Source organism: Echeneis naucrates, chromosome 23, assembly GCF_900963305.1.
Source record: "Echeneis naucrates chromosome 23, fEcheNa1.1, whole genome shotgun sequence".
In the NCBI taxonomy this organism is placed as follows: domain Eukaryota; kingdom Metazoa; phylum Chordata; class Actinopteri; order Carangiformes; family Echeneidae; genus Echeneis; species Echeneis naucrates.
The window spans coordinates 5,416,828-5,440,681 of NC_042533.1; the positions used below are offsets into that span (position 1 = coordinate 5,416,828).

General features: G+C 40.9%; 1 protein-coding gene across 3 annotated transcripts in view; it reads right to left on the reverse strand.

The window, feature by feature from the left end:
- LOC115036512 (voltage-dependent calcium channel subunit alpha-2/delta-1-like) overlaps positions 1–23,854 on the reverse strand; it is a 68,987-nt gene that overhangs the window by 13,550 nt on the left and 31,583 nt on the right. Inside the window, exons 6-28 of one of the 3 annotated variants that reach the window (XM_029494700.1) lie at positions 23,132–23,255; positions 15,966–16,097; positions 15,244–15,313; positions 14,603–14,653; positions 13,438–13,537; positions 9,835–9,993; positions 9,219–9,323; positions 9,054–9,132; positions 8,682–8,731; positions 8,432–8,521; positions 7,717–7,779; positions 6,956–7,039; positions 6,779–6,853; positions 6,230–6,301; positions 6,049–6,120; positions 5,909–5,970; positions 5,498–5,574; positions 4,322–4,330; positions 2,822–2,830; positions 2,251–2,311; positions 2,046–2,152; positions 199–283; positions 53–115 (exon numbers count right to left, since the gene is read on the reverse strand). In XM_029494700.1, the coding sequence (XP_029350560.1) occupies positions 53–115; positions 199–283; positions 2,046–2,152; positions 2,251–2,311; positions 2,822–2,830; positions 4,322–4,330; positions 5,498–5,574; positions 5,909–5,970; positions 6,049–6,120; positions 6,230–6,301; positions 6,779–6,853; positions 6,956–7,039; positions 7,717–7,779; positions 8,432–8,521; positions 8,682–8,731; positions 9,054–9,132; positions 9,219–9,323; positions 9,835–9,993; positions 13,438–13,537; positions 14,603–14,653; positions 15,244–15,313; positions 15,966–16,097; positions 23,132–23,255 (1,799 nt within the window). The remainder of the gene's footprint in view (positions 1–52; positions 116–198; positions 284–2,045; positions 2,153–2,250; positions 2,312–2,821; positions 2,831–4,321; positions 4,331–5,497; positions 5,575–5,908; positions 5,971–6,048; positions 6,121–6,229; positions 6,302–6,778; positions 6,854–6,955; positions 7,040–7,716; positions 7,780–8,431; positions 8,522–8,681; positions 8,732–9,053; positions 9,133–9,218; positions 9,324–9,834; positions 9,994–13,437; positions 13,538–14,602; positions 14,654–15,243; positions 15,314–15,965; positions 16,098–23,131; positions 23,256–23,854) is intronic. The other 2 variants (XM_029494702.1, XM_029494701.1) reach the window with 2 other exon arrangements.

Below are 23,854 nucleotides of genomic sequence, written 5' to 3' on the forward strand. Positions count from 1 at the left end.
CTCCTTCCCATGCTCCTAAATCACCTCTGTTGTCTCAGCATTTGACTTGTACCTTTTGGGGTAAACCCTTGTGATTCCTCCATCGGTGGCAACAAATCTGGCCAATACACCCTGCCTGACAAGCAGAGGAGATAAAGCTATAAACCACATTTCACTTCAGTTTCACTGGATTGTGAAAAGCTCGGGCATTTTACTTACTGCAACTCGGTTTTCTTCCAGTGCTTGATAAGCTCCGAGGTAATGCCAGCATCCAGGAGCAACCGGTTCACCAGCTCCACATTACCTGCAGCGAAGACAGTACGACTTGGATTTCAACCCGCTCTGAGTAACAACTGTGCCTGCTGAGTGAGTGAACAAGTATTGAAATGTTGTCTCATCTTTGTCAGACTTATGAGCATCAGGTTTGGTCAACATTGATACTTCACATTAGTGTTTGAGGAACATCAATAGTCAGGATGAAAAATTATGTAAGAAGAAAGAGAGAAGGAAGGAAATCAGAACATCATATCATATCCAAAATGGAAATTGTAGGTAGTTCCAAGTGGGAATAAACTTCAGGCAATATATGCCTTAATTTTCAAGATCCAAAAAAGTCCAAAAGTGAGCAAAGTTGAGAAAAAGGAACTAATTACAAAGTGAAATAATATTTCTCTCACATTCACACACAACCGAAAATGTACCTAATACTGCCAAAGTGTAGATGGCGGTTCAATATAGGTGTAACACATTATTTTCTGAGACATCCGACAAGACCACATGACAAACAGAACAGGCGATAAAACCCGCTCGCCCATATTTTGGGCCTTGTCCGCCTCTTTGAACCCTCTGACGACCCGCTTCAGTCCATTAACATTGAGGCTCGTCGATACGCCCCCACCACCTCCACCAACCTTTATGACACACCACACACATCAGAGAAAACAGCTGGTGTAACACTTTATTTCCCCCCCACCTTCCCTCCTTGTGCAGTGGTTTTCATTAGGGATCCTTTATTGAAGGCAGCCCAGGAATTCCTAATGTACTTCAACTTCTTCGCCACTGCAGTGGCTTAACCAAGTAAAGCGTGTAACGATACTCGAGCTGCCAATAGTCCACATGGGCCATACTCCTCTCCCTCTGTGCTCCCTATGGACTCCATTAAACTAGCAGCTAATAATGGTGAAAGAAATATTTCAATTGGGTGAAAACTTTTATTGGATTGATCATGTGGAGATATTTGAAGCAGCCTCTTAAATGCAAACCATCAAATTATACTGCAGAACACAATAAAGAAGTTCTTTTATAAATATCGGGGGACATTTTGTTTTACGCAATAGTCAGAAAAGTGAGTGATGCATATCAATGAGTATAGAAGAAAATGGCAAAGATGTTAATGCATTGGTCAGATGTTTGGGAGAAGGTGAACTGGGCCCTGATTTGTGTTTTATTGCTCCGCTCGCGCTCTTGGCTTGACGTGCCCTGCTCTTTCTCACAAACACACAGTAATTGGATGAGGTCGAGCGGCTATAGGTGGGGTGTGGAAGGAATATTGCTGGTGAATATTGTGTGTGCACGAGCATGTGTGTGTCACATCTAAGCCGACGTACCTCACACATGTGCACTCAGGCGTATGATGGTCAGACTTTTAGAGTTAGCATCAAATGGGTAACACGAACTTTGGGGTTCCACATTACAAAGCTCTGCCTGGTCATACAGACCAAACCGTGCAGCCAGACCTGTATTTCACTGGAAAGAGAACCCTCTGGGAATAGGCTGCAGTTGGCGCTCTTCCATTAAATGTTCAACGCACATCTTAATGCCAAGCCAGATGGCTGAGATTAATTCACATATAAATGCTATATAGCAAATACTGTGCGTTTTAACAGCTCTTTGAGATGTAAATCGGAGTCTGTAGTGAGAATGGGGCCCGAGTGCACTGCAAAGTACATGAAGCCTTTTTATAAAAGCATTGATTCTCAAGGAAAATGTCACAGTTGATGATACCAAGAGTATGTTCGTGGGGAAGAGACATTTCAGAGAGAAATTCTTAAAAATGTGATACTCACACATGGGGTTGTTTGGAGTCTTTGTGTCAATGTAATTGTTGAACTCCATGAGAAACTCTGTGTTGTTTTTATTCTTGTCTGGTGGCTTCAGGTCCTTGCAGTACACCCTTTGGAATTCACAGTGAACCAATGGAAGAAGGGAAAAAAACATTTATTTTGAATTGTTTGGAAAGCGTTATTTAAAATCAGCTGCATGCCTCCTTACCTTGGTGCAATAAATGTGTAGCCATACTCGTCAAACTTGTCTGCTAGCAGGCTTTCAGAAACTGGTAAGAAGTACAATGTACAATGAGTTTCCCAATATGAGCATTTACTTTTCAGCTGAAATAAATGATGTTATACTAGACTGTACTCATTTGGACAGTGTAACACCTGTTCAGTATTTACCAATGAACCGGTAAAAGACAACTACAGGGATCAAAAACTGAAATGAGATTTCATCTGCAGGCATGACTGAGCAAATAAATATTGATTATAGCACACATTTCTCTGTCTTAAAAAAAATAAAAAAATAAAAAAATAAAAATAAATCACTTCTGCTCATGTTAGGTCTCTTTTTGGGTGGGATTCTCATGAATTCTGAAAATTACAAAGAAACTCACAAGTAAAAGTAGTAAACTAACTAAAATAACGCAGAGTACAACAAATATCTGAGTCTTTCATCAGCCAGGTATAAATAAGAAGGATAAAAAATAGACTTGGCCAGACATGCTGCGTGAAGGACCAACAAGGCTCAAGAACAGGAGGGAGATGAAAGTAATGGAAAAAATACTTGCCATTTTTCCCTGGAGTGGAAAAAAATCCCAGCAGAGAGAAAGTGAGCGAACAAGAGAATCAGCCCCAAGGGAGGTTAAAGACGAGGGGGGAAAGAAAGGGAGGGGGGAAAAAAGACAGGGTGAAACCACAGGGTCAGAGGTGGCACAATATTTTATTCACAGAGCGAGTCCTGAATAAAAATATTGCATTCCAAACAAAAGGTTTTAGGCCTTTGGATGTAAATGGCGACAGTGCTGATGGAGAACACAAAAGGGAGGCTTAGAATGTGGTCAGAAGTGTTTAAAGTGACGAAGTAGACGTGTTCTCAGCATTAGTATTAGCATTCCTTTGGTGATATAGTAAATCTGTGGACTTACACTGCCCATCAGAATATTAACCACAGCTCATAACCTTGACGTTCCTTTGACATTCTCCAAAGCACGCAGTGTCGACAGTTGATTATACAGTACAGTGAAATTTCTCATGACGACATAGGCTACTCCTTGTCCTCTTTGGTGGTCATGATTTGAAAATAATTGTCCCCATGTGGTTTTCCTTTGATATTTCGTCACCACTTACTAATCCAACAAAGTATCTAGTAATGATGGATAGCAGGGAGATTTGAAGAGCGACGACTGCCTGTATTTCCTGCAGTCTTGTACGCCTTTTTACACTGATGATGACATTCCTGTCAGCGTTGTGATTATTTTTCACATCCCAAATGTGAACGCATTTCAGCACGAATCAATCTCATAGACAAGCGCATGCAAGACAAGAGACTTAACAAATGCATGAGAAATGGAAAAGGGAATTGGGATCTGATATCTTTTTCAAATTGTCATTCATATTGTGTTTCTTAAAGAGTGTACAACAGACACCAGTCATGCTTCAGTTTCACATAAACCACAGAGCTTAACAATGTTCTGTGAGGATTTGGGCTTCAATGGCCACAAACAAGACGAAAATGATGACAAAGCACACAGAAGGACAAGCAGAAGAGATGAAAGTTCACGTCTTTAGAGGGATCCTGTCTTTCATTAAGAGTTATTTAACAAGGTTGTAAAATGTGAAGTGAGTCAAAAAAGAGAAAACTAAGTGCAGACTCACAGTTTTCTCCTTTATGGCTTCACCTTTAAATAACACAAACATCTTGTGTTCCTGTTACAGCGGGTTGGTGCCAAAACCACATCTGAGGGCCACTGGAACAGGTGGGGGTTCAACACACACATGCACAGACACACACACGCGCTGTCTGCAACATGCTGTGTGGGCATACATTGCATGCGAAGCGCCGTTTCAGGGAGCAGATGCCGGCTTGATTCAGTACAACAAAATTGTCATTATTTATCAGAAGCCATCAAAGGAAGAAAAACAGATCATGAGAACAAAATGTTTCCATGTTTGTGAGTCTGTTTGCGAGTCTGACACCGCATTAGAAGGGAAGTTACATCCAAAGACTGGTGTTGAGGAAAGCAAGAAGACACAGGTTAAGAGGTGAAGCACAGGAGGAGAATACTTGCCCAAAAATGCTGAAGGGGGTCCAACACACCAGGAATGGTCAAGAGTTGAGCAGGGCAGGAGAACGGGAGGAAAAACAGATGAGGAGAGGAAACAGGGAATTGGAAAAGACAGCATGGTAGGAAAGAAGGATGCTTAATTCAACTTCAAGTTGAAGTAAGGAAGGGGGGAGGGGGGTTATTTTAGACAATTTAGGGTGAGAGGAGGGTATTCACGTATAAACTGTCACAACAGCTGAGGCTTTGGTTACTGTTAAAGGTTGGTTTATCCAGGCCGGTTATGGCTTTTCACTTGTTTGTCCTAAATGAAACTCAGAAGTGATGAAATGTTCCCTGAAATGGATTACTATTGTCAGGGAACCTTCAAGGCTCTGCCAACTGCTTTTCACAGCACAAAGAAATAACGAGCCAGAAAGGAAGGAAATTAGTCTAATATGGTATGATTTACATCAAGGAGTTTTTTAATCCATGGAAAAATAAAAGTAACTATAAATCCGTTTATCAAAGCCCACGTTCAGCAGCAGAGCGCAGACAGACAGGCTAACCAGGGATGGCTCCATCTTAACTGCATTTAACGCATACGCATGCACACGCACACACACACACACACACACACTTATGCAGTACTATAAATCTGTCCTTTGAGTAACACTATGATTCAATGACATCTTTTACTACTGGGAACAGACGGGGCTCAAAAGAGACGTGAGATGACAGCACCACACATATGGAGCCTCTAATCCAACGTAACCATGCAGTAGGCCTGAGTCTGAACACACACACACACACACACACACACACACACTTAAACCGATTGATGAGTACTGTATGTGTGAAAGGGGACACTGGAGCCACTCGTCCCGCTGTCTGGCGACAAAAACTTTGAACAGCACCACAACTGAGGGGTGAGTGTTACCATAGCGACACCAGAGGCGAGGGCACGCAGGGGTGGTGGAGATGTCGACGAGTGTGCATGTGCATGTGTGCGGGGTGCTGCGAATGATGGATAGGAACCATAAGCTGAGGCACAAGTCTTTCTCAGCCTTACAGGGAGAGCAGTCACTGGACAGCGTTAGCAGTCACCTTCCAGCCGGCACTGTTTTTCTACTGACTGTAGGAGCAGCAGGGAAAAGGTGAAAATGGCACAAAGGATTTGGACTGTTTTAAGATGGAGCTTACATTTTGCTTGAGTGATTGTGTCACCGATTGTGGCCCGGATGTAGTGCATACTGTACTCTGGGAGGACCAGGGCCAGGCTGAGAGAGGGGAGACATGTGAGACATGTGAAAGTCCTGTGGCAAAATATTAAATTTCTTTGTTTTGCTGCATTGTTGAACAAAATTTTAATTTCATTGCCTGAAATTTTATTTGCTTACGCATGATCTTGCTCCTCCAACAAATTTTAAAGCAGAAACAATGAATAAATAAGGGGAAAAAATACAGTCCTCTAACAATGCTTAAATGCAATTATGAAGTGATTACACAAGAAAGTGCAAAGCATCTGGAGTTTCTCTAAATAAAAAAGGAACTTTACAAATGCTGGTGAACATTAATTCATGACACATGAAACACAGATGATATGATTTTTACCTGTAATCTGTCCCCTTTACTGGTGCGAAGGTGTATGTCCTCTGACCTTGGTCCATGTAGCGCTTTGAAAGCAACCGATGACTTGTAAGCAACTACATTTATATTAAGATGTACTTATGATTGACAAAAACATAAATTACCTCATCCTGGGATTTCACCAGTGTAAATATTTTATAATTTCCTCTCAGTCCGTCAATCATTTTTTTGCGTATCTGTGAATCAAAAAAGCAAACGTAATCAATCACACCATACTGAGAAGTTACAGAGCTATTATTCCTGACATAAGCCCATGGACTCGTAGACTTCATAAATTTCACAAACCTCCACTTTGACCTCATTCTCTATTTCTGCATCCAGGAAGTCCAGCGTTACAGGTTCATGAAACTTGGCAGTCTACATAGAAATTTAAACGATTAGTCAATGCTATGATTTATCATTTGCCATGCATTTGATCTCCTTTTTTCAAAAACAGACTGAGAATTTGCAGCCTTGAAGAGGGAACAAATTATAAAGTAAACTTGACTTTTGAAAGCTGTGATCATCTGTGACAAATGTGTGTGTAATTTCAAATTGAAAAGGTCAATGGAAAACATATTGTTAGGTTTCAACAAAGATCCTGCAGCCATATGATCAAGTTATTTAGTTAGAAAAAGAACAGGAACTGAAACGTGGGGAAAGTGATACAAACTGACATGTCTGATTAAGGTGTATTTTGTCACATTTAACAGTGGGTTGGCTGTAACTCCTGTAGACTTTAAAAGATGCCAGGCTAACGGGACTTTGCATGGAGGGACATTATTCAGGTTACCAAATGACATGAAAAATCCAACATCGAGTTGTTCTGAATGATGGGTGAGAAAGCAGACCTACCGGGGGCTGCAGATTAGGGTGAAGAAGCACATATCCGTTGGGGTCAATGGCAAAGTAGTAACCATTTGGTCCAAACTGCAGGAGGAAGGAAATAAAGAAGGACGCATCTGTGAAAAAACACCCAATAGACCGACTTGTGTGCGTGAAAAGGTTAATTCATGTTGTGTGTGCTCTTACAGTAAAGCGAGGCGTAAGTCTCTTGATATCTTCTAGGGAAACATCAATAGCCATAACCCCCAAGATGAGCTGGTTTTGTGATTTCTGAGGGGAAACAAAACAGAATGAAAGAGCCACTGAAAGACTCATGTATGAATCCTGTTGTTCTTTCTGGATGAGTCAAGTCCCACTGTGCATTCTGAATGATTTCAAGGAAATGGGGTGCAACAGAAATCTGGTCAGTCTCATAAGCTGCCATGACTCACTGAAAAGGCATTTCCAGCCATGTTTTTAGTCATAGTGGAGGTAAACCCCGAACCCCTCGAGGTAGATCTGTAAACTCATCTTGAAGCATTTAGCTACTGGATCATTTGTCTCCCTGATCTGCAGGTTTGATCTCATTTTTGATCTGTACTTCATGACATCCTAAATTCCCTTCCTGTGGAGACACCAGGGAGAGCTTTGGCAGACCTCAGCGGCAACAGAGGACATAAGGAAGAGCCACAAGAAAGTGGAGGATAAAAGTAAAGGATGGGATGATAATTAGGGGTATTCATGTTGTATATTTATTTTTAGGCGTGTTGTGAAACTGCAGATTTGCATTCTCCCATGGGAGAATGTAGGAGACAGCAGTAACAAAGCAAATAAAACAAAAAGGTGGGATTTTTATTTATTTAACCCTAACCCTTTTTTTATTTTAATTAGATTGTTATAGTTGATATAGTAAACTGAAAAATTAGGATCTACATGAAATTAGTGGATAATAGTGATTGTCTGCCAACCTTTGAGCCTGTGTTGGTCTTGTTGAAGACGGGGAGAGTTCCGGTAATGACCAGGCCAAGCTTCTGCAGGACCAAACACACAACAAATGTAAAAATTCATGAAGTATTTAAACAATTAAGTCATGTCAGATTCATTTCTTCTGGCCGAAATTCCCAGAGTAGTTCATTTTGTTTTATCCAATGATGTCTGTGAGCATGAACGAGAGCTACAGCTTTGAAATAAGAAGTTTCCCTTTACAAAAGGCAGAGACGCATCTGGTGCTGATGGGGTCAGTACAGTCACAACAGTTGACAGCGTCTTATCAGTAAACTGATGGCAATATCTAAACCATTTGGCTGAGTTTACCAGTCTGCTTTCTTATCTGTGCGCTTGCCTTAAAGAAAAAAATCTTGACAGAAGCTTTGGCGGCAAAAAGGAAAAAGTTGCATGCAGACTTTGTGAAAGTACAGATTAATCTCATTTCAAAAACACCACTGGAGCAGAGTTGAAGTTGAGTTTCACCAAGACGGTAAACAGCAAATGTTTGGGACTACAAAACAAGAATTATCTGGAATTCTCCATATGACAGAAAACAGATTTTATCGTGTTCCTGTGAAGCTCAACAGATGTCTACAGATCACATGATCACAACTCATGTCTCAAACTTCACCGGGGTCCTTTAAACCCGTCTAACATCCTGTCATGGTGGATCTGTTTGAAATAAATAACACATACCAGGGCATCCAGGTAGACATTGGTCCACTGAACCTGCTTGGCTTTTTTGTCAGCCTTAACCATAGGCCTGCCCAAAACGTCCAGGTATTCCTGGAAAAAGAAAAAGAAAAATGAAAACTTTATTCTAACCTGCACCGTAGCCATTCAACCACAAGAGGGCGTAAGATACATATGGTTGAGTGAGAAAGCACAAAGCACAGTAGAAGGGGAATGCTGTTTGCACAAATAAGTACTGAGTCAGTTTCTTTACCTGAGTGTTGAGCCGAATGGCCCCTATAGATGGGATCTCATAGTAATAGCCTGAGACAGAGACATAGATTTATTTTAATCCATTGTGAAAACACATATAATGAAATGTGATGAAGTCAAATGAGCAGATGAGAAATGATTACAGAAATATTTCATAAGAGACAATAATTATATTTATCCACCCACTGCTCACTACTGGCTGACTATGACAAACTTGAGTCTGAGGGGCTATTGTGTGGCTGTGTTATTCTAGTCACTGAAGATCACTTGTCTACATTTGAAAAATACTTTTTTTTTTTTTTTTTTTAAACTTCATCCCATTAAAAGTCCACAAATCCAGTTTGAGTCTGAAGTCAAGCTGTCAGCCTTGTACCTTTATTTGCACAGGCCATCCACTGTATTGGTCCCTTGTCATAGTTGTGTTGACCAACTGAAAATGTGAAGATGCGCACCTGTGGGGGGAAGAAAACGTAGCGTCGTGACGCTGATGAAAGCCTCCTGCGTTCTTTCTGTGAACCTTATGTGTTATAAGTCCTACCGCTTGCTTTGGGTTGTATTTCTCAAAGATCTCTTCTGCTCTTTCCTCCCCTCCATCAGTAAAGAGCATGATGATCTTGTTACAGTTTGCCCTTGACACATTTACCTGGAAGATACAAAGGGAAAAAAGGGGGGGCGGGGAGGTGGATAACAAGAACAGGCTGAGGAAGTGATTGCCATCTGCATGTGTTGGCCTTGGACTCATTTTGTAGAGCGTTAGCTCTTGTGCTGAAACATAAAAAAAAAAAAACAAACAAAAAAAAAAACAAAACTGAAATTTCCATATCTACCAGAAGGGGTCGCCACATAACTCTTGATGGAAACACCGCTGGGACTGAGTTTTTATTGCATCTACTGGCCCATCAATATATTTTAATGGCTGAGTGGAAATAATAAGTTAAATGAAAAGAAGCATTAAGCAGATTTCAGATAAATGTCAATCTATATATTTTAATGCACGTTGCTCAGTAAAATGTTTAAATGCAAAAGATGACATCTTCTACATCACAATTCCCGCCCCCCCAATCCAAAAACCACATACACACTCCCACGTCCCTTATGTTAGACACAGGAAACACTGAAATATTCCACCATGCTCTCCCACGCTGACACATTACCTGTGCAAGCTGCTCGAAGGCCAGTTCGAAGCCGCCTTTGTAGTTGGTGATACCCTTAGCAATGATGTCCTTTACGGCGTCTTTGAGAATTCTCTTGTTGCGGACGTTGGCCTGCACCAGGTTCTTAAAACACGCTGTGTGTGTGGCCTTATCACTGAACTAGAGGGAAGAGGGAAGGAGGGATGATGGGAAGTGGTGGGAGGGCACTTGCACATATTTTCTTTTTAAATATGTGGCTCGTTTTCCCTTCGTTGCAGAGTCATGCAGTGTCCCTTAAACATATAGCATATCCTTCAAGTAAGATATTTTGAGAGAGATTAAATTATTCCATTATAAAATGAAATGAGAGTTGAGAAATGTCACAAAAATAGCTCTGCTTAGATAAGACTTTCACTTCTTTGCTGTTGTAAAAATTTGTCATGGGTGAAATGAAATCAGTTTTGATCAGATCTGCACAGACCGAAGGGATCTAAAGGAGCAGAAGGAAGGATTGGTAGGAAAGCAGGTAGGGACATGAAAACAGTGGCATAAGGAGGTAAACAAAAACACAAGGAAAAAAAAAAAGCTTGATTACAGTGAGATTTTGCCAGGCAGGTATTAGTGTAAGTATATTCAGACCACCATACAGTAAAGTGTTTTTAGATTAATATTGATGAATAGTTAATGTGGAGGAACAGATGGGATCAATCCTATTCACACAAACACACACACATACATACACATGCACGCAATCTATGGAGGACTGAGAAGTGGCTCATTAATACCTAACATCTGTTTAAGACTTGACTGTAACCCTCCAATTATGGCCATGTTCAAAACACAGACATTTGCATTCCTACTGTGCATTATTTTCATACACACGCACAAGATCATTTTTATTCATCCTAAAGTCTAGCTGGACTTTTCCTCAGCAGAGAAACTTTAATTCAGTGACACTTCAGCTTCAGTTATCATCCTGAAGGTTTTCAGAGCTCATCAGGCCAGCTGCCAGCTATCAAAGCAATAGTGAGTGTTTACTGGCACATCAGTCACAAAATTATAGTAACATTTTTCATTGGTACAACACAGAGAAATGTTAAGAGTTTGATGCAACATATGCCGAGCACTCTGTAAAGAGATCAGACAGGAGAACTGTGCCTGAAGTTAAAAAAAATAAAGGAAGAAAAAGAATGTTGTGAGATTAACAGAAATGCCAAAATCTCCAAGGAAAAGAAGAAAACCTCACATAACTTTTCCCAAGAGCTATTTTTCTCCATCTACTTGGGTTTATGTTTTTAGAATGCCAAAGGATGCTGCAGCTCACAATGTGTCTTTCCAACTATTCAACATGTTGGCGGAAGTTTCAGGGCAAATGACTGCCAAAATATCCGTACTCTAAACAGAAAAGCACGCCTACTCACATACTAATATAAACCAAAGTGATGTGATGGCCAGAGCTTCGTCAAACTTATAATACACGTCTTTAAATATCACAGACAAGGTAATAAAAGCTCAGCAGAGCTGCATGCTGTATGTGGGCATGCGCTGTACATATACACAACTGTATATATTTTGTGTGTATGCTTGTGTGTGTGCTTGTGTGTCAGAGAGAGTGTGCATGTTTGTGTAAATGCCTTCTAGTGCCAAAGCAGATCCTGAATGTAGCCTAGGGTGAAAAATGGTAATGAATGATACTGAGTGAATTAATTTTAAATCATAGTTTACCCCCTTCAGTCCTCCATGAAGTGCAGAACAGACTGTCTAAACATTTACAAAAAAGCTTACTATTGACCAAAGGCTCGATGATGTGAATTAATAAAAATGATAGTCATGGAAATATCAATAAATGCTGCTGAATAAAACATATTTTATCCAGATTTGACAGTAATTCACAGCCCTGCCATGAAATATTAATTGCCTGAAGCATCTTTGAGATGAAAAGCTGAATATCATCTTCAAAACCTCTCAAATTTCTGGAAAAATCTGGATAGAATATAAGAACAGCTACGCAGAGCCACAGAGCTGTAAACAGACCTACCCTAATTAATTGCAGTTGTATTATGAATGCTGTAACAGAGTGCACCTTCAGAAAGGTAGTGGAAAGTCTGCAGATTGAGCTGGATGTCTTCAATATATTTAATACACTGCTGCCTGATTTCATTAACTTCAGAAGCTCCTTCACTTAGCTGATTTGAAAGCTCCAAACAAAACATAAACCAATGCTTTATTAAGGGAAGTGAAAGAAAATGTATTTAATGGTTCATTTGAAAATCAAACTGAAGAGTAATTCATATTCCCTCCATTAGGAGAGAGAACATAAGAATCAAGGCGGTGTTATAAAGAGCACAGTTGCATTAAACTACATAATGTGGCCTGAGCTAAAAACGTTAATTTAAGTTGGTGCCATTTAGCTTTTGTGTGAAGTATCCATAATGAGATAAAATCAACTGAAGGAAAAGAAGATTAAAAATCAAAACGGCAGCGTTAATGAACAGTGACATTTTGGAAATTGTATTTGCCTTAGTCTTCATAGCGGGCCATTGTGATCAACAGGTATCACTGTTGTATAATTCTATTTATCGGAGACATCACAAATGTGACAAATAGTGAAATATTTTGGCAGTCACACAACGCTCTCCTCTTACAATCCATTTTAACCAGGAGGCAAAAGGACTATTTGGTGGTGATTCAATCCCCATCACTTTGATTCACCTGAGAATATGTAACTGCATTAAAACGTTGCAAGCGTCCTTCAGTTAGCTAACAACATTAGCAAGCTTAAGCTTTGCTCATTGGTTGACAGACGGCAGCAGAGCTTCAGAGTTGCTTAGCGACAGCATCAACATGAGCCTCAAAATCAAGTTAGAGCGATAACCTTCACATCCAGAATGATTGCCTCCAATAAATCTTCGCTCTGGGAGAGGCACATATCGATGACCATTTAAAACCGTATTATTTTTCCTTTCCTTCATTAATATCTCCAGGAAGCGTGAATTGGAATCCGATCGGGCCGTGGAGCTTTAAATGATGATGGATGAAATTTCCCTCATCAGCATGTCAGGAAATCCTCTGACGCCTGAGACACCTACAGGTTTTCAATTTGGCTAGCAGAAAGTTTTCCATGAAATGCCACTGATTCAGTGTGTGGGTCATAAAGCAGCACACATTCATTCGTCAGGCACACATTGGATTCAGCTCTGATGGTCTCGACATATTTTTCTCATACATTTCCCTTCTTAAACATGCTCCCATTATCATACTATACATAGACCGCATACATACTTTGTGTCAAATACATGAGCACACAAACATTAAAAGCACATATGCAGCCACAATAAAGATCCATCCATGTGTGGTACAGTTACCCAAAAGGTCACTGCCATATTTAAAGTAATGACTCAAACCACTGGAGAGAAGCTATTCAAACAGTCAAATAACAACCACATTAATATTCAGCATTGTCTGCACCTCGAATTTCAGCACACATTCAAAATGTAAACATAAAAAAAAAAAAAAAGAAAAAAGTTTGTGAATTGAAGTGGAAGAAAGTTGAATATTTCTGTGATGAGTATAGGACACTTCTGTTGGCAGTGAAATTAAAGTATTTGTTGTGTGAATACTCACGGAGACGACGTTCACGTAGTCGTCATCAGAGAGAGTCTCTAGCATCCTGCTGACAGACGTCCGGATGAGTTTGAGGGTGAGACCCGAAACGCTGCCACTCCTGCAGTTTGGAAAAAAAGATGCCATGTTATACAGCGTAACAATACCAATAAACGTGTGTGTGTGTTTAAGGACAGCTGACCCACTTACACAACATGTAGGAAAGCCAAAGCCAGACAAAGATGGGAGAATAACCCAAAATCATTTTAACAAATATTTTGCTCAGTCAGGTTCACCTTTGATATTTTGTGCAAAGAACAACTGGACCGTTTGTTTAGTCAGGGTGAACCCCTGCACCTCTGCCATAAAAATATTACGAGATATTCCATCTGCCTTCTCGTTTCTCACATTAATGTCCAGACTGCATGTGCGGTTCCATCCACCATATTAGCAAAATGCCAATTAATAGTCATCTTCATTCATTTCATTAGTTGAGTACCATCCTCTTGTCTCTGCTATTAACTGGTATACAAGCTATTGATGTTATAGTAAAATGCATATCCAAGATTCCTGCAATATTCTGTATTGAACCTGGGAACTGCTTCCAGACCATCCTTGAATAATATCATTTAATTTAATTAAATCCTGCAGGTCACATAATAAAAAAAAAAAGGAGTTTCAGCATGATGGGGGCAGATCTGAGTGCCAATTACCATTACTGTGTTAAGAGCTGCAAGTGGACAAATTTGGCTTTTTAATAATCACACTGCATTTAACCCCAATGCTGTGAAATGACTGTCATTTATAATGAAATTCCAGCCAAGTGGAGATGATCACAGAAATCACTTTAATGAAGACCTCCTCCTCCTCCACTGACATGCAACTGTGAAAATGCAGAAATTGGTTATCAATGTAAATACACCAGGAGATGATAATTTGATTATATCTGAGCTGCTGCTGTGAGAGATATCACTCCAGGATCCTCTGTGATCGCCCTCATTGTTCTAACATTTTTCAGGCGCACATCACAGAAAGAAACACCTGGACTATAAATGGTGAGGTTGTTCAGGGCTGAGGCAGTTGTGAGCACAGGGCTGTAGCGACCAGTCAGAGAGGAAGCATCAGGCCCACCCGGCACACAAAAAAAAAAAAAAAAGCTAAAATCTGACTGTAATGGATCACTCACGCATCCACCAGGATCAGCATGTCCTTGGGTGATGCCGCTCCTTGAATGTACCTGGTGAGTAATAACAGACATTGTGAGACGTTGAGATGGATATTGACCACATAAAGAGATGTAAATGTGCACACAAATAGCAAAAACTGTAGTCCAGAAAACTAATTCCAACATAATGCAAAGATTTAGCACCCCCCCACCCAAAAAAAAAAAATTAAATAAAAAATACACACGCGCACACACACACACACACACATACATTTTGTTCTTCTTTTTTAAAAATAAATAAATGTTAATCAGAGTTTGAGCATACAGAAGCCAAAGGGGCTTTTGAGACTAATGAAATTTAACAACATAGTTAAGAGAATTGGTGGCTTCTGGCCATGTTATAATGATATTTTGGAGACTAATGAAGCCTTTATATTGGTACCCGTTGATCCGCAGAGACTTAATCATCACAGTTCTGATGTGGTTGTCTTGCTTTGGTCGGAGACCTGGGTTTGATACGTGCGTGTGTGTAAAAGCACTTATAGTTAATCAATTGTATATAACATGCAAATCTAGTTTTTGCAAATGAATGTTTAATAGGACAATTAAACAGACCAGCTGAACATGCTTGACAATCACAAGAATAATGGCTGTACACTCACCATGGCCGTCTGCGCACGTCATAAAGGTCAATCTTATTGGGTGAATTGCTTGAGTCCATCCAAGGGGATGCTGGGATTTGGCAGAGAGAAGAAAAAGTGGGTAAAGTTATGTTTAACCTGTCTGACCTTAAGATTGGATTTGAGGTATTTAAATATGGGCATTAGTGGGGGAAAAAAAAAACCCAAAACAGTCAGCAGCTGTGTGACTGAACATCCCAGAAGTAATGGGGTAAGAGGAAGTAAAGGGGACTACAGATTTGTAAACAAGGTCACTATGTTCTTAATTACTGTTAAATACCACATGAATCTGATTATCCTATCACACCACTAAGTGTATTGCAAAACGGTCTCCCTCAAAAAGTATAAAAATATGCTTTCTGAGAAGTCCACAGGCCTGAAATTCAGATTCTTTGTTGAAACAGAAAACACACCATGTTTTTTTGGAAAGTTCTCCAACTAATTTTTGGTGAGCTGCTTGAACACTGTTCTGGTATATGCTTTTATAAAATGATTAATTCACGACTCACTCTCGCAGCCCACAGTCACAAGACGGAGATGTGACAAAGTCAGCCAACAGCAAGAGAGTTTGGAAGAACAACTTAGCTTGTGTTTTATCCGCTGGCAGCATGATTTAGTGATAATTTTTTGTCATCACTGACCACAGGAGGGTCAGCAGGCTGATGGAGAAATCCCATTTCCTGTCGGGATGCTGAGATGCTCACCTGGGTAGTAGCGAGCCAGTCCGGTGGCAGAGCCAAACACCTGCCAGAGGAGTGAAGGATCTTCCTCTTTGTTTTTCCGAAAAACATCCTCCAAGGCTTCTGTCCAATTTAGCTCATTCAAAATTATGGTAGCTGGAAAACACACACACACACACACACACACACACACACACACACACACACACACACACACACACACACACACACACAGAGAGAGGGAGAGAAAGAGAGAAGGATTAAATGAGTCATATTTATACAGAAGTACGAAATCTGAAAAATCACACAAGCACAAAATGTCAAGGCTTTTTAAAAAAATCATTTACTCTGAAAAAGCAATTCAATTCAGAAGGAGAAACCATGCCTCAAAGTCTCACACAAACGCACACACGCAGCTATTTGCAAGTGTTGCACTGCTGGCACTGATGACTTAGAGGAAGGCTCGTCACATTTACACTGAAACTGACATCATGCTGCATTGATGAGAAAATACTTTATTTAGTGTTCGGCTCTCAAATCACACACTCGAAAACAAACATCAGCAGCATTTACAGCAGTAAGAAATGAGCAATAATGAGGAGTAAAGCCACAAGAGGAGAGGAGAAATAGATAGAAGTGATTCAATTTGATATTTCTGGAATAAAGACAAAATCCTCTTCCGGGTACTCCGGGGACATACAGTAAATGTTTTGCTAACCTGTTTGTCTGTAGGAGCTCTTACTGACTTAATGCTCCAACAATCTAGTTTGATCCAAAAAGGCCACACTCTGCCTGGCAGAGTGGGCTGCATATCAAACTGATGCTGTGCATGACTCATACTTACATGGGAATGTGTGTGTGTGTGTGTGTAAATGCCCCCATCTATATGGGTTTGTGTGTGTTTCCGTGAAAGCACCAAGATTAAAGATGCAAGAACAAAAGAACAATAACACAAAAATTACAAAATAAAAAAATAAAAGCAAGAAAAAGGACATCCAGAAAAATATGGGTTTGCTTAAGTCGGGTCGATTGTAACAGATGACATGTGGGTGAAAAAAAAAAAAAAAGAGTTATGATGAGTTAGTGTGAAGCATCTTTACCAAAACAGAGTTAGAGAATTAAACTGACAAGAAAACCCAGCAAGAAGAACTGTGACAGCGAGAGAGAAGGAAAGGGAGGAAACTGACACCTGACTCAAACAACCTCAATGTCCCATCCATACTTTTAGACTCAGCACAACTAATCTTAACCCTAAAATTTGTATTTAAAAATAGTTCCACAGAGAAAAACAGTGCATTTAAAAAAACAAAAATATTTTCTCTTCACATTGCCCCCTAGCCCTCACCCTCACCTCCTGACTTCCTCTTATGCCAAGGGTCTATTCCCACGCTTTTATAGGATAAAGACAGAGTCGAGGCTTTAAATGGCTCCCTTTGGCATTGAAGAGCAAAGTGTGTCCCAATGATAAATGGTGACGATGTGTTCAGGCTTGAGCTCTGTACTCCCCCAGAATGGCCTTCAATGGATTAGTCCTGCCTGTTTCCGTGACATCAGTACAAGAAGTCCCATACAGGAGGCGTTGGTATTTTTCACCCCTTTCACAGCTCAGACTGAACAGAGAACTAAAGTAAAAACTAAACTAAACTAAATGTAATGACCAACCCCCTAGGTGGACTGTGTGTGTATGTGGACATGATAAACAATAAGACAGAAATATGTTCTTACTGTCTGTGTTTTTAAAGGTTTTGTTTGAGTAAAACTGACAAATCCCACAGGAATTTGGATTCAGCACACACACAAACACGTATTGGCTTCAAACAGGAAGAGTTGGGCACCACTGATAAGCCTCCAAATAAAAATCAAAAGGTACGGCATGGCAGTGTCCTCGAATATCAGCCAAATACTGGAACAACTCAGAGTTTCAGTGTAAACAGATCCATCTCTGTGAAGATGTGTCTGTTGCAGACTCGAGGTCACCTTGATGAAAGGACGAAATGAGAAGTATTGCCACAGCCATTCACGGTCCGGTCAGGCGTGCTGGAATGGCCTCAGATTTTGGGGTGAAATACTTTTTGCAGAGCAACAAACATGGTGGATTAACAATGTCTCTGCAATTTCTGCTAATATTTAGCAAAGCTATCATCTAACATTTTGTTCATCATTACATTTAATACAGACTTTTGAAGGTGGAAAGAGACACTAAGCTTTTTGAAGCTTGCTACACATAAATTAGCAAGTTTTCTTAGTTAATAGGACAACAAGATCACACAGTTCAGCCTTAATATTTGTGCTACTGGCTTGTGCCTCATGACGATCATCAAACTTTCTGTTATGTGAATGTTTTGTTCTGTACTGAAAGGAGGGTTAAATAAAAATGGATGCAGCTAATTAGCTACAACAGCCTTCCTTCATGTTGACCCCTCCAGCTCTCCACACCGCTCAATGGTGCAAGTTTGCGTGACAAAATTTGCAAAATGGAAATTCACATGAAAAATTTGCGGATAATCTGCCAAATTGAAATGGTGGTGTGAGCGGGCACTCATTCAGCAAATTAAAGTTTAATCAGCTTCATGTGCTACACTCAGTGAACACCATTTAAAAAAACATCTCAAAATGAGGACCTGACATCTCTCTGTTTCAGATAAAAAATAATTACGAAAAGATGCCCCAACAACAGCCACAGAAGCCTCAAACATTGCAGAATTCAAATACCACATGGTTAAGTCGGGGGAAGAAATGAATCATTCATGGAATGAGGAGACATGGGAACTGAATATGGAAGAGAAAATACTAAATATTCCCTGCGAGGCATGTAGATGATTTCAAAAACAAATCAAACAGGATTGGGCAGTGACTGATGAAGGTGGCGGTGGACGGGGATGAGGGAGACAGCGGAGGGAAAGCTACATGGTGCCATGCCAGGTGATGCCCTGCGGCACTCTCTCTCATCAGCTACTTGGTGGCTGAAACTGCCGCTACATTTGAAAGTAATTACATGGTGTGGGCTGAAGTGGTGAGAACCTGCAATCATCGTATCAGAGGGGGCCCTCCAGTTGATGATACGCCGCCACTCACTTCTGTCTCATCGTGACATGATCATAAGCACATCCTTAGATAAACAGCAATAACAGCCACATATAGCTTGTAACACAACATTAGGATCATCAGTTCAACAGAGACTGGCCACTTCCATTTTATGTATCCCTCCATAAACACAGTTTTTATTTGTCTTGATGATTAAAGAGGAATACATACTAAAAGGATAGTACACCGGCAACCAGTATTTAGGGCAAAAACATCAAAACAGGCCCACAAGACACAGCACCACATCTCTCAGCATCAGTACTCAGCAACACATGCCCCGACAACTTCAACTGTTTTAAAAGGCACAAATAGTTTGTGCAATGAGCATCGAATGGCACAATGATACAAGGCTGAGAAATCCCAAGAGAACACAAATCCATGTTTAACAAAACTAAACAAGAAAACAAGAAAGAAATCTTTCAAACATTGTTTGCTTTAGCGACTTACTCCCAAAGAGCTATATTTGGATGAATTGCTGGATGGACACATGGGAACAAAACCTATGAAAATTTACTTAATGGGTGTGTTCAGTTGAACTGGGGCTATGTTGGATTATATAAAAAATAAATTCAATAACAGTGATGTAAAATAGACTATTGATTGGTAAATCGCTCAACGCTGTTTTCACTGGAGTCAAAGATGAGTGCAGAGAAAATGTGTGAAAATTGCCCACAGTGACATGAAGACATCGGAACATGACACACCACGATGACCAGGAGGCAAAATAACAGAATATAGACAGACTTTCTGTAGCAGAAGGAAAGTGTTGAGATCATGTTAGTGAGAAAAGCCTCTTTTGAGCCTTACATTGACTACATTACAGAGAAAAGAGTCTATAATATAATGTACAAGAAAGCCTCGTTTTTTTTTTGTTTTTGTTTTTTTTCTGAACAGATGAAATAAGATTAAAAGAAACTTTGTGAACTTTTTAGCATGGAGAAGTATCCAACTGCAAATCCAAATCAGCTGATTAAAGCATTCTTGGAAGACGTTCAACTTGTCACAAGGACGTGGGTTGCAGACGTAATGACTTCACGTGGGGGGAGAAGGGGGAAGGAAGGCTGTACAAAGAGATGGAGAGGACGATGGATAAAAGTTTGGCAGCCAGCATTGTAAATGAAATAGGACATGTGTCAAGTGGCACAAGAGTTCAAAAAGGAAAATAAAAATCTTATGCTGTGAGCCTTGCCACGGGGGCCGTGACTTCAACACAAACACACTGACACACACAGTGTCACAGTATCACAGCACATCACAGTGTTTGCATGACTCAGGCTGACAGGTGCCACACAGCGTTGATGCAAACGGGCATCAGACGAGCCTCGGATCTTCTGCCAAGGCCGCGATGCTCTCCTCTCATTGCATCCACGCCAGACTGCCTAATGAGCGAGAGGACACGGAGACACAGCTGTGAGATTCGTATGCTGTACAGTAGGTGCATGTAATGTGGCATACAGACATGCCGAATCTCACAGCCCAAGTGTTTCTCTCTCTCTGAAACACATCCACACGTAGACAGGCTGATTCATCTTCACTGTGCACACATGAACATGATAATGAACCCCAGTCTGACCACCCACTCTACATCAGCTGGGAGAATAGATTTCAATCAGCAGGACTAATCCGGGGGAGGACAACAGTAGCACATTTGTTGTCACATACACCTCTATTAATATGCTCATTGATGTGGGGCAAAGGAGTGGTGCAGGTTGGGGTGAAGGGGTAAAGCTATGGAGGGAGGGAGGCAACAGAAGAGAGGAAAGAAGGTGGGGGTGAGCGAAGAAAAAACAAATCAAGGAAAAAGGACAAAGAGAAGAAGGAGGGAACAAGAAGTTGCAGGAGTCACAGAAAAAGTCACCAACAATTAAGGGAAAAAGGTGGATAACACAATTATCCTTCAGCATCAGGAAAAGCCACAAGGACCTTGTCTTGTCTAGACAAAAATCCCATAATCAGGTTACCAGCCTTCCCTTCGCACGACAAGATAGAAGATCAGGGCGTGTCCCAGTGTTTGTGTGTGTTTCTCCTCCTACACTCGCGCACAAACTCGAATAGACATCACCATGGCAACGCTGACAGTGCTGGCCGGCCAGAGTGGCATCAATGTGGCAAGCCGTCCTTTGAGATTGGGAGAGAGAGAGAGAGAGAGAGAGAGGACCAACACCATTCCAGCCTCATAACTGGGACTCCACCCAGACCCCACCCACCATCGCCTGCCCCACAACTGCGATGATCAAACACACACACACACACAGAACTGTAAAAATGAGGATTACTGAGTGGTCTACTCATTACAGTTTCAGAATACGTACAACTTAAGTTGTGTTTTGAGGGAAAAAAGAAAGGAAGTAGGGAAGAAGGGAAGCAAGCAAACAAGAAAGATACAGACCCATATATAGAAAGAGAAAAAGGGCAAAAGACAGACTAATGAATAACTGTGGGAGCAAAACCCCCCCATCTTCCGACGTCATGGCCCACCCCTCCGCCCTTGCATCATTATAACAGCTGCTCGTAAAAATAACTGAGTGCATTTGGCCATTTGGCAATGACAAAAATGTCTGCTCACAGAGGCCTCCGAGGCCCGTCACACTGCACATTTACGGTCCAACTTATGTGGAGTGATTCACTGTATATGGGCATTAAAGTCATGTGACCGAGTCCACTGCATTTAGCAGACCCGCTGTGACTGCCATTAGTGAAATTGATATTGAATGCTCAATCAATGCCAAGGAGGCCATAAGCCCATGATGTATTCCTGGGTATAAGGAAATTATTTCACTGCTGAGTTTGTGTCACATTCAGTAAATAACATTACATCATTTAGTTATGAGGTATCACTTGAAACTATCCGTGATGTGTTTATCGCACTAGCTTTCCTGTATCACTTAATACTCATCCTTTCATCTCATCATATATTGTCTCCACTTCTGGATGCTATTCTTTTTCCTCACCATCCTTTCTGCCAAACGGAGAGTGTATGTCCGCAAGGAAGATCGTGTGACCTCCCACGCATGTTTCAAGTGTGTATCAAGACATGCCTGCATCCTTTTGTGTCAGTCAGTGTCAGACAGGACATGTCAGTGTGCTCTGCTTCTGTGTACACTGTCAGTCCTCCAAAGTTAGCCTGTTTATGTCTTGTTATCTCTTGTGAAGAAAGCTGGGCTTGTTTAACATATTAGTGAACTCAAAATCACTAGCAAATGGATAGATTATTCACCATAAACACCCCATGATATCAGTACAAAGCCATTAGCCAGATAATATTAATTTTACAGTAATGTCTGTTTTGCATCTGGCACAGTTGGGTCATAAAGGATAAAAATCCAATTATGTGGTCCTTGATGACTCAAATTTGTCTAAAAGAGGTTATATAGCAGTAATAGTATTCTTTATCATTCCAGATTTAATTACTGCAAACCAAATCCAGTTTGAATGGTGGCCTGCTCTCTGTACTTTCCTGTGTTGTGTCCAACACATGATGGGAGCTGTTCCAGGCGGGAAGGGTGGAAAATTATCCCACTGAAGTCATAGCTCCAACTGTAGATCAGCTTGATATCAGGGAAGTGTAATTATACCAAACAGAGGCAGAGGATTGAAAAAAGTAAGTGTCTTAGATTTCAACTTGCACTTAAACTTATCCTGTTTTAGCTGAGCAAGATGTGCATGAATGCATTTCTGTATGTAATGTGTCCCTGTTAGCGTTTGTCAGCATGTTAATATGCTTATTGGTGCAGAAATTAATATACTACTAACAAAAAGACCTATCAGGCACTGAATTTCTGCCAACTGTCCTGGTAGGTCAGCAGGGTCAGCAATGAGCGGGAGGGAAAGGAGCAGCTGGTGACCAGGCTAAATAGAGGGCCTAATATGTTGGTAGCGGGGCTAAATATAGACTAAAATGGCCTGACCATGGTGTGGACGTGTCTACACTGCAGACAGCTCTGGGAAGTTGTGCTCCACATCAGGGAAACATCCTGCAGATACTGCACACAGTGATGACAGGGATGCTGCATCAGAAAGGTGGGAGGTGGTGGCAGCCATGTGTCACTATTGACAATATGAGAGAGACGTTTCTACATTACGTGTGTGTGTGAGAGTGAACTTACAGCCCTCATATATATCCGTAGGGATGTGCACGGCGGTGGTGTTGTAGGAAACAAGTCGTTTGAAGTCCGGGTCTACCTGGAAATCATCTGGAACATATCGGTTGATCTTCCCTGTCTGATTAAGCTGCACAAATAAAAGGAAGTTTTAAAATCAGAGTTTTGAAAAATAAAAAAGGAATTAATTTCTCTGGTTTGAAAGTGCTCATGTGTATGTATGTCCATTTTCATGGGGTTAGGGTGGTTCTAATTCCTTCTTACTATGCGTGGCATGATGTCAGTGGTGAGTATTCATCAATACGTCACAACAGACGGATGGAGATCGAGAGACTGAATCTAAGTTTTGGACAGCGAAATGTAAACCCAGGCAGAGAAGGATAACAGAGAGAGGGGGTCTGTCAGTCAAATGCAGAGTGACATTAGTGTGCCGTGGGTGTGTGTGGTCCCCTCCCAGTGGGACAGTGGAGAAGAATTAGATCCTGATCCCTGTTCAACAGATCACACAGATGAGGTCTGAGGCAAAGAGCCTTCAATGCCTCACCCATCCTCATGTGTTTCTGAGACAGCAGAAAAGATACAGTACATCAGTCCCAATGTAAGGAATATATACTACACAAAGGTGAAATATGGAGGATACTTACAGGCTATCAATAAAGCATAATATCAGGTTTGTTGCCATGGTAAAATGATCCCTTGAAGGCTGGATATGGATTTCTTGTGTGACTT